At 40.0% G+C, this 14,407-nt stretch overlaps 1 protein-coding gene across 1 annotated transcript in view; it reads right to left on the bottom strand.

Annotated features, from left to right (window-relative positions):
* The window catches only part of SKAP1 (src kinase associated phosphoprotein 1), a 368,343-nt gene that overhangs the window by 297,646 nt on the left and 56,290 nt on the right, over positions 1-14,407 (bottom strand). Inside the window, exon 4 of the mRNA XM_067470003.1 lies at positions 1,156-1,248. Coding sequence (XP_067326104.1) covers positions 1,156-1,248 — 93 coding nt within the window. The remainder of the gene's footprint in view (positions 1-1,155; positions 1,249-14,407) is intronic.

Genomic DNA, 14,407 nt, shown 5'->3' with positions numbered 1-14,407 from the left:
TATTATACATTACTTTTAAAAAAACACATTCTGAATATTGACAATTTCGCCAAATCTGGTGGGCAAACACACACATGCATACACAAACTCTATAAAAAGTTGTGTGGCCCTCCAAATCTGATTTTTCGGCAACTTCCATCAACATTACCCACTGAAGAACAATGAAACTGGCTGTTGAACATCCCACTACAAATCCAAGGAAAGTCTAAGACACAAAACTATGTCTGATGTTTCCAGCAAATTTTAAGAAGGAAGCAGAAGAAACCTTAGTAAGTTCTTGTTGCTCCTCTCCTTGCTCTACAACAGGGGTCCTCAAACTAAAGCCCGGGGGCTGGATACACCCCTCCAAGGTCATTTACCCGGCCCTCGCTCAGGGTCAACCTGTCTGAAATTACTTGAAAGCATAGAACAACAACAACAATCCTATCTCATCAGCCAAAAGCAGGCCCACACTTCCTATTGAAATACTAATAAGTTTATATTTGTTTAAATGTTCTTCATTTTAATTATTGTATTGTTTTTAAGTGTTTTTGCACTACAAATAAGATATGTGCAGTGTGCATAGGAATTCACTAATGTTTAGTTTTTTCTCAAATTATAATATGGCCCTCCAACAGCTTGAGGGACTGTAGCCTGGCCTTCTGTTTAAAAAGTTTGAGGACTCCTGCTCTACAACAATAAACACAAGTCCTTTCTGACATTTTTTCAGTTACTAAAATGACTATGTAGTTGTACCTGCCACAAGAAGTCCTAGATACATTAAGTCCTAGATAGTTCAACTCTCCAACCCACCGAAGAGTTGACAACAAATCTATTTCAGAAGGTAATATTTTACCTCTTGTCTCCAACAGGTGTGAGAAAAGCAGAGAAATATGATCAGCCAGAAAGGCGAATATTAAAACATCATCATTCCATTGACTCAGGCCCAAGAAAATGAATTACTATTTTCTGTTTATGGTGACCAATGCTTGGCTGGATGTCTCATCTCCACTCATAACCAAGCTGAATGATCCTCCTACCTCTGCTAGTGCACAGCTCACTTGACCTTCCTGTATATCAAACAGCCCCCTTCTACCTCTTTCTTGTTCCGTCCCTAAAAAAAATCAATTCACAGTCATTATACTAATTTTAATGGATTCATTATGATACACTTACAATTTTCTGCCTCTGATGTTATGTATGGGGTGAAACTCCTGGACTGGCTGTCATCAGAACCACTTTGTGCTGGGCTAAAATGGGCTGGAACACCTTTAAAGAAAAAAGAAATTGAAAATAAAGATGAATTCTGAACCTCAGAAAAGGTAACCAAATAACCAGTTATGAACATTATCATTCAAGAAGACTGCTGATGAATGTTAATAGATATTAAACAAGTACAATAAAATTTAATCTTTCAAAAAAAAAAACCCCCCACAGAAGTTACTAATTTGCATCCATTCCCCACCCATCCACTCACCCACCTATAGTCTGCTTGGACATACACAATACTCCAGTCACCTTTTCTAAAGCTTCCATGTATGCTCATCTGGATAAGATTCCAACTTACCAAGGTGACCAGGGAGATAGCTTTTGCAATTGTATAGTAAAAGATGTGTAATACAAACCATGCATCAAAGAATGCCAGAAAAGCCGTGGTATAGTGGTTTGACATCTAGATAAAGACTGGGAGACAAAGGTTCAAAACCTCACTTGAACCTGGAACCCCCATGGATATTTATTTATTTATTGTATCAGAAGCCAACCAAGGGTAGAGTTGCAATGTATTTAAAAAACAATATGTTTAAATAACTTGGCATTATACTAACTGTCCTTTGACCAGTAGCTGGCCACTTGGAGTGCCTCTGGTGTTGCTATAAGAAGGTCCTCCATTGTGTATGTGGCAGAGCTCAGACTGCATTGTGATAGGTGGTCTATGATTTGCTCTTCTCCACACTTGCATGTTGTAGAATCCACTTTGTGGTCCCATTTCTTAAGGTTGGCTCTGCATCTCGTGGTGCCAGAGTACAGTCTGGCACCATGGATGACCTTGGGCAAATCACACTATATGAACCCTCAGAGGAAGGCAATGGCAAAACTTCTCTGCACAAATCTTGCCAAGTAAATCTTGGGATCGGTTGGCATAAACCAGTAACAATTTGACAGCACGCAAAGAAAGCACATTGGATTAAGCTGAGTTCTAACCATTTTATTTGAGACTTTAATATCTGTTGGCACTGTTATATGATGTTTAATTTATTGTTATAATGCTTTTGTTTTAATGGTTTTTAACTGTTTTATGATGTTTTAAGCATTGAATTTTGCTATTGTGAACCGCTCTGAGTCGCCCGAGGGCTGAGAAGAGTGGTATACAAATATAGTAAATAAATAAATAAATGTTATCTATTCATTATTGCTAACTATTAACACTAATCTCAATGTTATTCTTTATTGGCTTCGGCTACAACTTTCCTAGGAGTTAAGTCCCACTGAAACGAATGCCTTTAGCAGTCCTTTGCCTTCATTTCTTTGTTCAGGTTTATTTAAAATGTGATGATTCAGATCTGTCGTCACACTTAGATTAACCATGGGGCTCTGTTCTTGGCTTCTCTTTCTATTTTGCAGCACTTGAACATGTAAAACCCTACGCATTTTGTGTTTTGCATGAGCCAGGCTAACCTCTATAATCTCAAAACCCATGCTAATTACCCAGCTGCGGTTTTGAGGCCAGAAAGTATATTTTGCTTCATCATTTCAGCCCTTCTAAAGTGGTTACACTCCATAACGAAATCAACAGAAAGGCTTTCAGAGTTGTGGAAAAGGAAATATTTTTAGTGTAACCAGTGTAATATACACAAAACCCAAGGAGAACTGTCACATTAAAATTCAAACTACATACCTCTCTGCATTTCACAAAATGTGAAAACAATTTTATTTTCCTTATAGGATGGACAAAGTGTTTGCTAGCTTTAAGTTACATTTGGTAGAGTCAGCAGAGGATTTAAAAAAAACCCCTCAAAGCTATGAATTGTAGGCTGTCATTTGGTCACTGCTGTTCTAGAATTTGGACAGTAAATTGATGATCCAAGACCCATATTTAGACTTCCATTCTGTATCTTGCTGGCTGTCACTTCAGTCACACTATGAACATGCTTACATGTGCAGGATGAAGCTCTTAGTGCCTAGCCCACTGTTACTGCTGATCTTTCAAGAAATTAGATAGCACTTACATGGTGTCCTCATTTTTCCATAGCTTCATCCTCTTAATAATACAAAGCATACCCTAATTTGGACGGGGGATGGGGGTGGAGCAAATAAAAAATTGTTACAAAGCTCCACCTACTTGTTTTTATATGCTTTCAAGTTGACTAACAGTAACAGTAAGTTGAATGCTGAACCACTCTAACAACTACCATGTCAGATTACACAGAGAAGCCACTGAAATCCAAAAGCATGTGGACAATTTCAACAGAAAGGAGGAAACCATGAAAATCTGGCTACTGGTATTTTAAAAAACTCTAAAATCAGGACAGTGAACAAAGAGCAACACTAAAAAAAACAAAAAAAAAACAGGGGTATTCCAGGCAGCAATCAATCAGGGACAGCTAACATCTCCCAACAAAGGATCCCCCAGGCAGCAACCAACCAGGCTTTGAAGCTGCAAGGCCATTAAATGTTAATCAAGGTAGCCAATTGCAGCATTTACATTTGCATCAAGCAGACAAGAGTTCTTTCCCCCACTGTGGACAGATACATAACACCTCACTTGCCCAGTTTCCAACAGACCTCACAACCTCTGAGGATGCCTGCCATAAATGTGAGCGAAATGTCAGGAGAGAATGCTTCTGGAACATGGCCATACAGCCTGGAAAACTCACAGCAACCCAGTAACAATAAGGCTTCCTTGGCAAGGTTTATTCAAAAGAAGTTTGTCATTGCCTCCCTCTAAAGCTGGGAGTTTAGATTGCCTGAAGGGTTTCCACAGGTGACCAGAAATTCAAACACCTAGGGTTTTAGTCCAACACTCAAACCACAACACCATGTTGACTCTCCCATGGAGAGTCAATGTACACTGTCCATCCCCTTGTATTACAGCAAAGCTGGACACAAAATTGAAGAACACTTCAGCCTTAATTGCGTAGATCATTGTGTTCCTGAATCATCTCTATATTACACATGGGTTTCTGGGAGATGGTGACCAATTGTCTAAGACCATTCAAAGTTCTGAGACTCCCATCTCAAAGCTTACATTTTTCTAAAAATAGATTGCATTAGACCCTCAATATCCACTGCGATTTGGTTCCAGAACCCGCCAGGGATACCAAAATTTGTGGATGCTCAAGTCTCATTATATGCAATGTCGCAATAAAATGGCATCACTTGTATAAAATGACAAACAACTTCAACAAGAGCTGTAAAATAGTGGGAAGCTATAGCAGGTTATGCCTATACATCAGCATAATGTTTGGCTGGAAGCAAAATCCAAATGTTTGCTATTTTGAATCCCCTTTTCCATGGTTGATTGAATCTGTGGGTGCAGAACCCATGTACACAGAAAGTTATTCAGAATTATGACAGATATAGTTAATATCTGCTATACCCTTAATAGATGAAAGCAGTTTCATATTTGCATACTCCTCGTTTGACTGCTATAGCATCAAGCAATAGCTTTTGCCAAATAGTGCAAAGTTGGGCTATAAGTGCAGGGTAGGACTGAATTTGCCCCTCGGCCTACTTTTGAAAGTCCACCTTTAATCATCAGTTCACACCACAGCATGGAAAAGTTAACTTCTAGATATCGCATTTCCAGAATCTCCCACAGTCTGTGTATTTCTTTTATTCATTCATTCATTTATTTATTTACTGTATTTATATACCGCCTTTCTCAGCCCACAGGCTACTCAAGGAACCTTATTCCCAGATCCTATTTATACACCTGGTAACAGTGACCTATTTGTATCCCGGTAGCCAAACATAAAGGTAAGGAAGATAAATAGAGAGAAGAAATAGTGAGAAAAAGAGAAACAATGAGAAAATCCAAAAAGGGGACAATTATACCCATTCAGATTATTGTTTTTTGCCACCCTACATTAGCGTCAATTCAACCCATTAGATTATCCCTCCAAAATAATCATTGTTATCCCAGATGTAGTGCCTCATTATCAAATATCTCTGAATATTCATTTTCAACTCAGTGCATTCCAGAGGTTAAACTGTAGAACTCACAGGTTCATTTGTAAAGGCTGCAGTCCTAAACTTACGTAGTACAAAGTAAATGCCATTGAACTCAGTGGCTCTTCGTTTTCATTAATGCATTAAAAATTACACTGCAAATCCTTTTGAGGATTTGGATCATGTGATGTTCAGCCTTTATTTTCAAATCAAGCACCAGTATAATCAATATATGTAATGAACTTACAATAGTCTTATCTCACCTAGTACCCACCAAATGTGTTGTACTACAACGATCACCATCCTATTTCAGGATGTTAAGTGGGCAAGATAATAGCAATAGTTCAGTGGTTCTCAACCTTCCTAATGCTGTGACCCCTTAATACAGTTCCACGTGTTGTGGTGACCCCCAACCATAACATTATTTTCATTGTGATTTCATAACTGTAATTTTGTTACTGTTGTGAACTGTAATGTAAATATCTGATAGTCAGGACCAAATTTGGCACAAATGCCTGATACCCCCAAATTTGAATACTGGTGGGGTTGGAGGGTTGATTTTGTCATTTGGGAGTTGTAGTTGCTGGGATTTATAGTTAACCTCTGAACTCCACCAATGATGGGATTGAACCAAACTTGGCACACAAAACTCCCATGACCAACACAAAGTACTGGAAGGGTTGGTGGGCACTGACTTTGAGTTTTGGAGTTAAAGTTCACCTACATCCAGGCAGTACTGTGGACTCAAACAATGTTGAATCTGGACCTAACTTGGCACAAATACTCAATATGCCCAAATGTAAACACTGGTGGAGCTTGGGGAAAATAGACCTTGATATTTAGGAGTTGTAGTTGTTGGGATTTATTATTAACTTTATTATTATTATTAACTTTATTTGTACGCCGCTAGCATCTCCCGAAGGACTCGATGCGGCTTACAAAGGCCAAGGCCTCAAACACAACATAACAATACAAACCTAAAGCAAATTAAAAACAATTAAAGCAATATTAAAACAAAAAAAACAACAAGCAATAAACAATACACCAAAACACAATAAAACTGGGCCGGGCCAGAGTGAAGGGTACAGGGATTAAAAGTGCTGATGTGACAGGTGATATGTAAGGAGCTCCCATGACCAACAGAAAATACTGGAAGGGTTTGATGGGCATTGACCTTGAGTTATGGAATTGTAGTTCACCTACATCCAGGGAGCACTGTGGACACAAACAATGATGGATCATTCTAGACCAAACTTGATTCCTAAGACCATCAGAAAAATGTGTTTTCTGGTGGTCTTTGGTGACCCCTCTGGCCCCACCCTCATGACCCCCCCCCCCCCCAGGGTCCCAACCCCCTGGTTGAGAAACCCTGCTATAGTCTAACAGGTCACTAGACTGGGGTAAGATGTCTTACAACATGCCCATCCTTAAATACTATTTTTATGCTGCTCCATAAACAAAGAAAACATTGCACACCATCTTCTGCCAGTAAATAAGAACAATTGTCTGGGCAAAGCTATACATTTCTTGTGGCTGGAGGTCAAGCAAGATAAGGGATCCTGATTATACAGATAGATTTCCACCATTTAATCAATGTAAATTACTGCCACTCTCCAAATGCTCCAATAGAAGATTCAAGCCTCAAGTCTGTCCAAACCTATTAAATGTGCAATTTTCTCCTAACAATGGCCAAAATCTTTTGGTTAAGACCTGTCTGGGAGAAGAAGGTCAGCTCACTGATAAGAATGGTTAGTGGATGGAGCCGATGACAAAGTGGGAGGATTTCCTATTCAAAAGGAACAAAGTCATATGTACTTTTGCAGGTGTTACTGCTATGTTGTGTTGGAAGAGGAGGAGGTGCTGTTAACAGACCCGGCTGATGAAGAAAGACTGTGTTAATCACCGTAGGTGGAAGGTGAGGGGGGACAAACTGGTGTGCAAATATAATGCTTCCATATTTTTTTAAAGAAAAGGATATATACATAGGCATCGGGAGAAGTAAGATAGCTGATAAAGGGGGCAAAGACAGCTGCTGACTCACTCAACACAGAAGAATGAAGCCTGGATGTGTCTAAGTTCAACAGAGATCTTAAACAACAATCTTTTAACTGCTTACTCCATGCCGACCTCAACAAATAAAACATAAAAGGTAATGTTAAATTGAAGTATTTAAGGGGGGCAGAGCTCTCTATTGAACATGCTATTAAACTGAAGCAAGAGTTGAGTTACTATATCCTTTTATAGAATCATAGAGTTGGAAGAGACCTTGTGGGTTATCCAGTCCAACTCTCTGCCAAGAAGCAGGAAAGTCACATTCAAAGCATCCCCAACAGATGGCCATCCAGCCTCTGGATAAAAGCCTCCAAAGAAGCAGCCTCCACCACACTCTGGGGCAGAGAGTTCCACTACTAAACAGCTCTCACAGGAAGTTCTTCGTAATGTTCAGGTGGGATCTCCTTTCCTGTAGTTCGAAGCCATTGTTCCACATCCTAGTCTCCAGGGGAGCAGAAAACAAACTTGCTCCCTCCTCCCTAAGTCTTCCCCTCACATATTTATACATGGTCATCATGTCTTCTCTCAACCTTCTCTTCTTCAGGCTAAACATGCCCAGCTCTTTAAGCCGCTCCTCATAGGGCTTGTTCTCCAGAACCTTTATCATTTTAGTTGCCTTCCTCTGGACACATTCCAGCTTTTCAACATCTCCCTTTATAACAGGCACAGGCAAACTTCATCCCTCCTGGTGTTTTGGAGTTTAGTTCCCACAATTTCCAATAGCTGGTAGGCTGTTAGTGTTAGGAATCAAGAGCTGTTAGGCTCAAAAATAACCCTCATTTGGGGCTTATTCCACAAAAACATAGCAGAGTGCTGGAAGCACAGTTCATAACCAGCAGAAGCTTACGAGCCGAGAGCAAGGATTAGTTTTCATTCAGCAGGATGGAACAGGATTGCAGATCCACAACTTCATAGGTTCTAAAAATAATATGTTTATTAAAGTCAAAAGAAATCCATTCTGGATAGGAAAGTTTCTTGGAGCTAACTAGTTTCACTTAGCTATCTTCTAAGGAAAAGAAAAAGGGAAAATAACAAAATAGTCATATCTACTACATCTTGCCTGCAAGATGCATCCTCACTCTAGGAGAACAAAGGATGAGAGAGAGAGGTCAAAATGGAGAATTGACCACATGGCCTCACTGGAGCAATAAAAACATTTAAAGAGGAAATTATGCCTTCCCTGAAGATATCACATTGCTAAGTATTCAAAGGGGAGGAGATAGTGGCATGCAGGATGAGTAAGACAACCCCCCTTCTAAGCCCCTTCTTGAGAAAGTCATGCATAGCGAATTTTGGGGAAGGAATCTCTTATTCTAATCTATCTAGACTTACTACTCATTGAGGGCTGGAGACTTGTGCAGTCAAGGATGAAACCCAACAGTTAGGAATTGTGGGAGTTGAAGTCCAAAACACCTGGAGGACCGAAGTTTGCCCATCCCTGCTAAATGCATAAGATGAGAAATTTTAGTTTAAAAAATCAACCCAGAAAACTGTACATTATTGTACATTAACTTATCAAAAAAGGAGCCATCCTCTTCAATGACTAGAGTGGTGATGGGGAGAGCTTCATCTATCCAGGGAGAACCTAAAAGAAGACTGATCCCTTCTTCTCCCACTGCTGTGATGCCACTTCTGGCCTTTTAAAAAGCCTAAGCAGAACAATCCTTGACTTATCGATAAGTCATATCAAAATCCATAACTTTGACCTCCAAAGCTACCCTTGATCAATACATAAAGTCGACTTGTACATGAGTACATATGGTACTCACTGTGCAACAGAAAGTTGCCCTTAGTGGATAATAAGTTGAAGGCAGGTTTTGGATCCGATATGAAAAAAAAGCCTCACACCATAGTCCTAAAAAGAATACATTGTGCCACTGTTGCTTTGGCAGGATATAATCCCTTCCACATTAAAATAAATAGGTGGGTTTTTTATTTAAAAAAATAAAAGAATCTTTTTGTTTTTCCATTATTCAATCTGTTTTCCCATAAAGTTTATGGAGCAGCAACAATTAGATGAGTCTAAGTTACGAAGGAAAAAACAATACAAGGGAACAACTTTATCAGATTCTAAGGAACTATTGTCCCCAAGTTGTTGGGGACAAGAGGAGGGGGGAAGCCTCATTAGTGGTTAATGAAAATACAGGGAATTAAACAACTAATAGCACAGAAGTGTCTGTAATTAGCTTGTACCCCAGATCCCCCAAAGTTATCACTACTTGGTGAAGATTCAAAAATAAGATGGTGTCCCAGGGAAGAAACAAGTAAGGCAGCACAGGCTCAAACATCTCAGAGGAGGTCTAGGGCCTTGTCACATTATTTCCACAGAAGCATATTAAGCACTGCTGCATCGTGCCTCTGATTTTTAACAGCATAGCTGGGAAAGACAGGAGCAAACTGCTGTACCTATTAGGCAGCCTGCTTTTTATAAGGCCACTGTGAGCCCCTGCTGTGCTGCAGTGACAGGCCCAAAGGTGCAATGCGTAATTAATGAAGAGAGAGTGCCTGATACATATTGATTCAAAGTGAGCTGCACCAGCCTGGGATTCTGTCTCCAGCGATGCAGAGCCTAAAAGGCAGAAACTAAAACTCCAAACTGGAACAGAATTAACCCTTTTGGTACCTGAGTAAGAACCTTCTTAAAATAGGAGGTGATAATAGTGGATTGTATTATGCAATCTTGTGTTTCTGAGTTAGTGCAGAATGCCTTGCCTGACTCAACACTGAATGACCACAACCAGGCCCTGCATGTCAGGCAAATTTCAGCACAAATGGTGCACCTCCCAGGCAGGCTTGAACAGCCACAAAAACCATTTTAGAAATTAATTCCAACATCCTTCTATAGCACTGGTTCCCTGTGGACGACCAGTGACCTGCAAGAACTAAAATTTGGTCCGCAGCCTCACCGTTACTACACCGTTGCAACAAGAGCGAAAACCTGCTTGTAGAGCCAAGGCTAATTAAATATGGTTTTTTGTGGGCGAGCAGATGGTGACTACTGGATGGCATATGTTATGTATCAGAAACTACAGCTGATATGGTCTATCCAATGCAATTTTCTGAATCAGCACCCCAAATAACCAAACTTGAATATAAAGTTGACCAAAAACTGATTCATAACCCTTTTGGTACTAATGTTGCAGAGTGGTCCCTGGTCCAAAAAAAAGGTTGGGAACCACTGTTCTACAGTAAGTTTGGTCAAAGTGCAGTCCTCCAGATATTGTTGGACAGCAACTCTTAGCAGCCCTAGGCTGTGTAACCTGTGGTGAGGAATGCTGGAATCTGCAGTCCAATAACATTTTGAGGGGTGCATCTTGATCACCTGTTGTACGGCATGACATAGATAAGATTGGTTCATGGAGAGTGTGCTTCTTCAACTGCATGGCCTGTATTTATGGGGGCAAGCAGGGGCACAGAATAAACACGCTCTAAGGAATAAGTCTGGAGTTGATCGGAATCTCCCTGTGTTGTTTCCAGGCTTAACTGTGTGACAGATTCGGGGCCTGTGTCCTATCATTGGACAGAGCAAGGCAGCTTCCTAAAACAACCTCACCTGGGGCATTATGGAAAGATGAGAAAATTTTAGTTATTTAATTATTATTTGCAATTATTTTATGTGTACTATCAGTGATGAGGAGAGATGTTTATGGGCTTTCTGCCATTTGTGCCAAGGACAGCTGGCTTGGGAATTATTCACATTGACTTGGGCAGACGACCATTGGCTCCTCTGTCTCAGGTAGTACAATAATTTGATTCAGTGTCAAAGTTGCCAGTTGTATCTTTCACAAACACTACAGACTAAACTGAGATATTTAGAGGGGGGAGAGAATATATTGCTTTTTTACCTAAATGTAAATATTTTCTTTTTATAACCTAAGCACAGCAAGACTAGATCCCACTTTTCTAGTTGCTGGCAAAATTGAACAACGTTTGGTTTGGTCAGCACAAGGGACAGACAGAAACGGGACTAGAAAATATTGTAAAGACAGAATATGGGGGAAATGAAATATATATATTACAATACTATCCACATTGGAGATTTGATATGATATTTCAGCTTTCATTTAAAAAAAAAACCCTCACCCATGCATAAAATTATCCAAAGCAAAGTTTTCACATGCACCATGGTATATAGGAGGCTTCAGAATCAAGGAAGGATGTTTTGAATGTGTTGAAAAGACATCATGAGCCAGCCATATAAACAGACCATCATGCCATCTCCAGCAAAATACTTTTTTTAAGGAAGGGGTTCACATTCCAAGTGAAACACGAAATGATGAGATTTATACATGCTGTACAAATTAGTTTTCCTGGGTATGGATTTTGGATTTTTTAGAGGAACAAGATAAAAGCAGAGTCCTAAATAAAATGGATAGATTTAAAGATGGTCCAGTTCTTGTGGATTCATTTCTGCATGTCCACTTTTTGGTGTGCAAATGCCAGCAGATGGCACTACATGGCTTGTAACTTAAGACAACAGCTGGATGCCAGTCACCATCTGGCCCTGAAGTAACTTGCTCCCTTACTTGCAAAGATGTTTAGGTTCCTTTTCCATCTTAAAAGTTCCAAAAATGTTCAACTAAATGTGAGGGTTTAATTTGAAAATCAAAAAGGTGCACTAGATGTCACAGGCCCAAATACAATTGTGTAGCATGTTTCACCCACACGCAGCTGGTATACTTAATTATTCAGGCTATTAGTTCATCTGGTAAGCACTGTCTAATGATGGAAATCCTATGGTCCTTAAAATGTTGTTGGACTTTAACTTCCAGCAGGCTTACCCAGCATACCCAATACTGAAGTATACCAACAACTGGAGGACACATAATTTCCACTGCTAGTGCAACCTTTCTCAAACTGGCACCTCCCAGCTGTATTAGACTACAACTATCATCAGCCCCTGCTTACACTGTAGATGGTGAGGGAGTGTGGGGATTGAAGTAAACATGAATGCAGTAGAATGGAGACAGCTGATCAGAAGAATTTCTGTAGTGTTATTGAAGGCTTTCATGGTCGGAATCACTGGGTTGCTGTAAGTTTTTTGGGCTGTATGGCCATGTTCCAGAAGCATTGTCTCCTGACATTTCACCTGCACCTATGGCAGGCATCCTCACAGGTTGTGAGATCTGATATCATTTTTATGTGTGAACTGGTTCATTATTAAATGAACCTCACGACCTCTGAGGATGCCTGTCATAGATGCAGGCAAAACATCAGGAGAGAATTCTTCTGGAACATGGCCACACAGCCCGAAAAACTTACAGCAACCCATTTCTGTAGTGTTTTGGATGAGGGCAGTCAGAGCTTGGAAGCAGAACCTGAGACTTTCTGAAAGCAAAGCAAGTGCCTTAACACCAAGCTACACATGTGTCTCAACTAAAACGTACTCATTCACTTCTCATTGCTACAGCCACACATTGTTCTTGAACAGCAACGTATCCAAAGTTGTGGAGTACATGGCAACATAGAAAATTAGAAAGGTCAGCAGGGACAAGACCTACATCTTCTGTTTCAAAATATGGAATGACATGCACCCATCTGAGCAATTGATAGATTCTGTCATATATTGCTATCTTTGCAAAATAAATATAGATGTCATTATTATCACTATGCTCACTGCCACTACCAACACATTACTTTACTGCTCCTGTACACTCAGTATTAGCCACAGTCAAGTTCTCTACACAAACTCCACTACAATAAATGGGAACTATGCAAATATATGCCATACTCTTGAAGAAGTCCCATTCATTTCAGTGAGGCATGCACGTGCAGCATGAAAAACCCTCTTTTCATCAATTCTTAGAATACCTGAAAAGGCTCTGAATTGAAAAATGCATTCTTTGTCTAGGAGAAGATGGTAAAGGGAGAGGCAATTAGAGAGATCTCTCCCTTTCTACCCTTGCCGCCCCAGCCCTGCATTTCTCTTCAGCGATGTCTTTATCTGGATACCTGGAGCTTCATTAAAAGCCTTTTTAGGTTAGAAAAAAATCAATATTAACTGGGTTAAGTTTATGCTTTTATGATGGACTAGTTCCTGTCAGGAAGGAAGCAAAAGTCCTTTAGTCTGGCTGAATATTTGAAAGCCTGCAGGAAGAAACCAAAAAATCCCGCTTCTAACTAATGAACCCTCAAGTATCTCATTGAAAATAAAAGCTGATGATCCAGACTCCATCTGCCTTCATGCTCCATGGTGTCAGTATCTCCAGATTTTCAGAGACTAATTTAACAATAATGCACATTCCCAAAACAGATTTGCGGAAGTGTTATTGATACTGCAGCTTAACACTCCTTACTGCAGCCGTTCCCCTGAATTATTGGCTATCGAGAAGAAATGCAGCTGCACTTGTAAACCTTTTTCGCACATAAAAATGATATCATGGCCTCCCATTCAGCAAGGCTGTAGTTAAAGGCTCTGTCAACATTGCCATTATAAATTACACCCCTTTTTGAACACATTTATGAACTAGAAAAACGCACACCGTTTCTCAGCGAGAATGGCTTGTAGGCCTCATCGGTTCCTAAATACCCGTTAGAATGTGTGCTGTTAGCTAGGTTTCAGCACCAATATGTGCAAATCTTGGCGCCGATTCAAATGTTATGGGACAGCTCCAGCCAGGGCTCAGTCAGCATACCTCCAACCAAAAACCTGCCTCTGAAAGGCAAGAGCTTATTGTTGGAAACAAATGAAATAAAAATATTGCTCCTGAGCAACTGCAGAATTCAATCCACTCTCTACTCAGTTAGTGACCACCAGTTTTCATGCATCTGAAATTAGGGAAAGGACTTCAGGACCTTTGAAAACTGGACTCAGGCAAAGTTAATGGCTAAATTTCTAATAAGTTAGTTCTGATTCTTAGCAATGAGTAGAAAGTGAAACCTGGGATTAATATGTAAATAACAGATTTGAATTTGCAAATAATAAAAGAAGCTGTGACTGAGAGTCATTGTCATGGCAAAATAACACCGAGCTGAATAGTATTGAATACAGTATTGCTCTTAACATCATTTGACTACAGGAACGTGGTAAAATTTAGATTAGATCCAGGCTAGGTTTAGTCATGTATAATCCCTGCCCTTCACTGAAGCCAATGGAACCAGTTAGTCATGACTAATCTAGGTCCAAGAGATTTCACTGTGGCTTAAAAATAACTATCTGTACTCAATACACATTCAACCCTCCAGGTTTTGGTAGAGTCTGCCCCAC

Source organism: Anolis sagrei, chromosome 6 (genome assembly GCF_037176765.1).
Source record: "Anolis sagrei isolate rAnoSag1 chromosome 6, rAnoSag1.mat, whole genome shotgun sequence".
NCBI classification, from domain to species: Eukaryota; Metazoa; Chordata; class Lepidosauria; order Squamata; family Dactyloidae; genus Anolis; species Anolis sagrei.
This window is presented reverse-complemented; position numbering and strand designations above follow the sequence as displayed.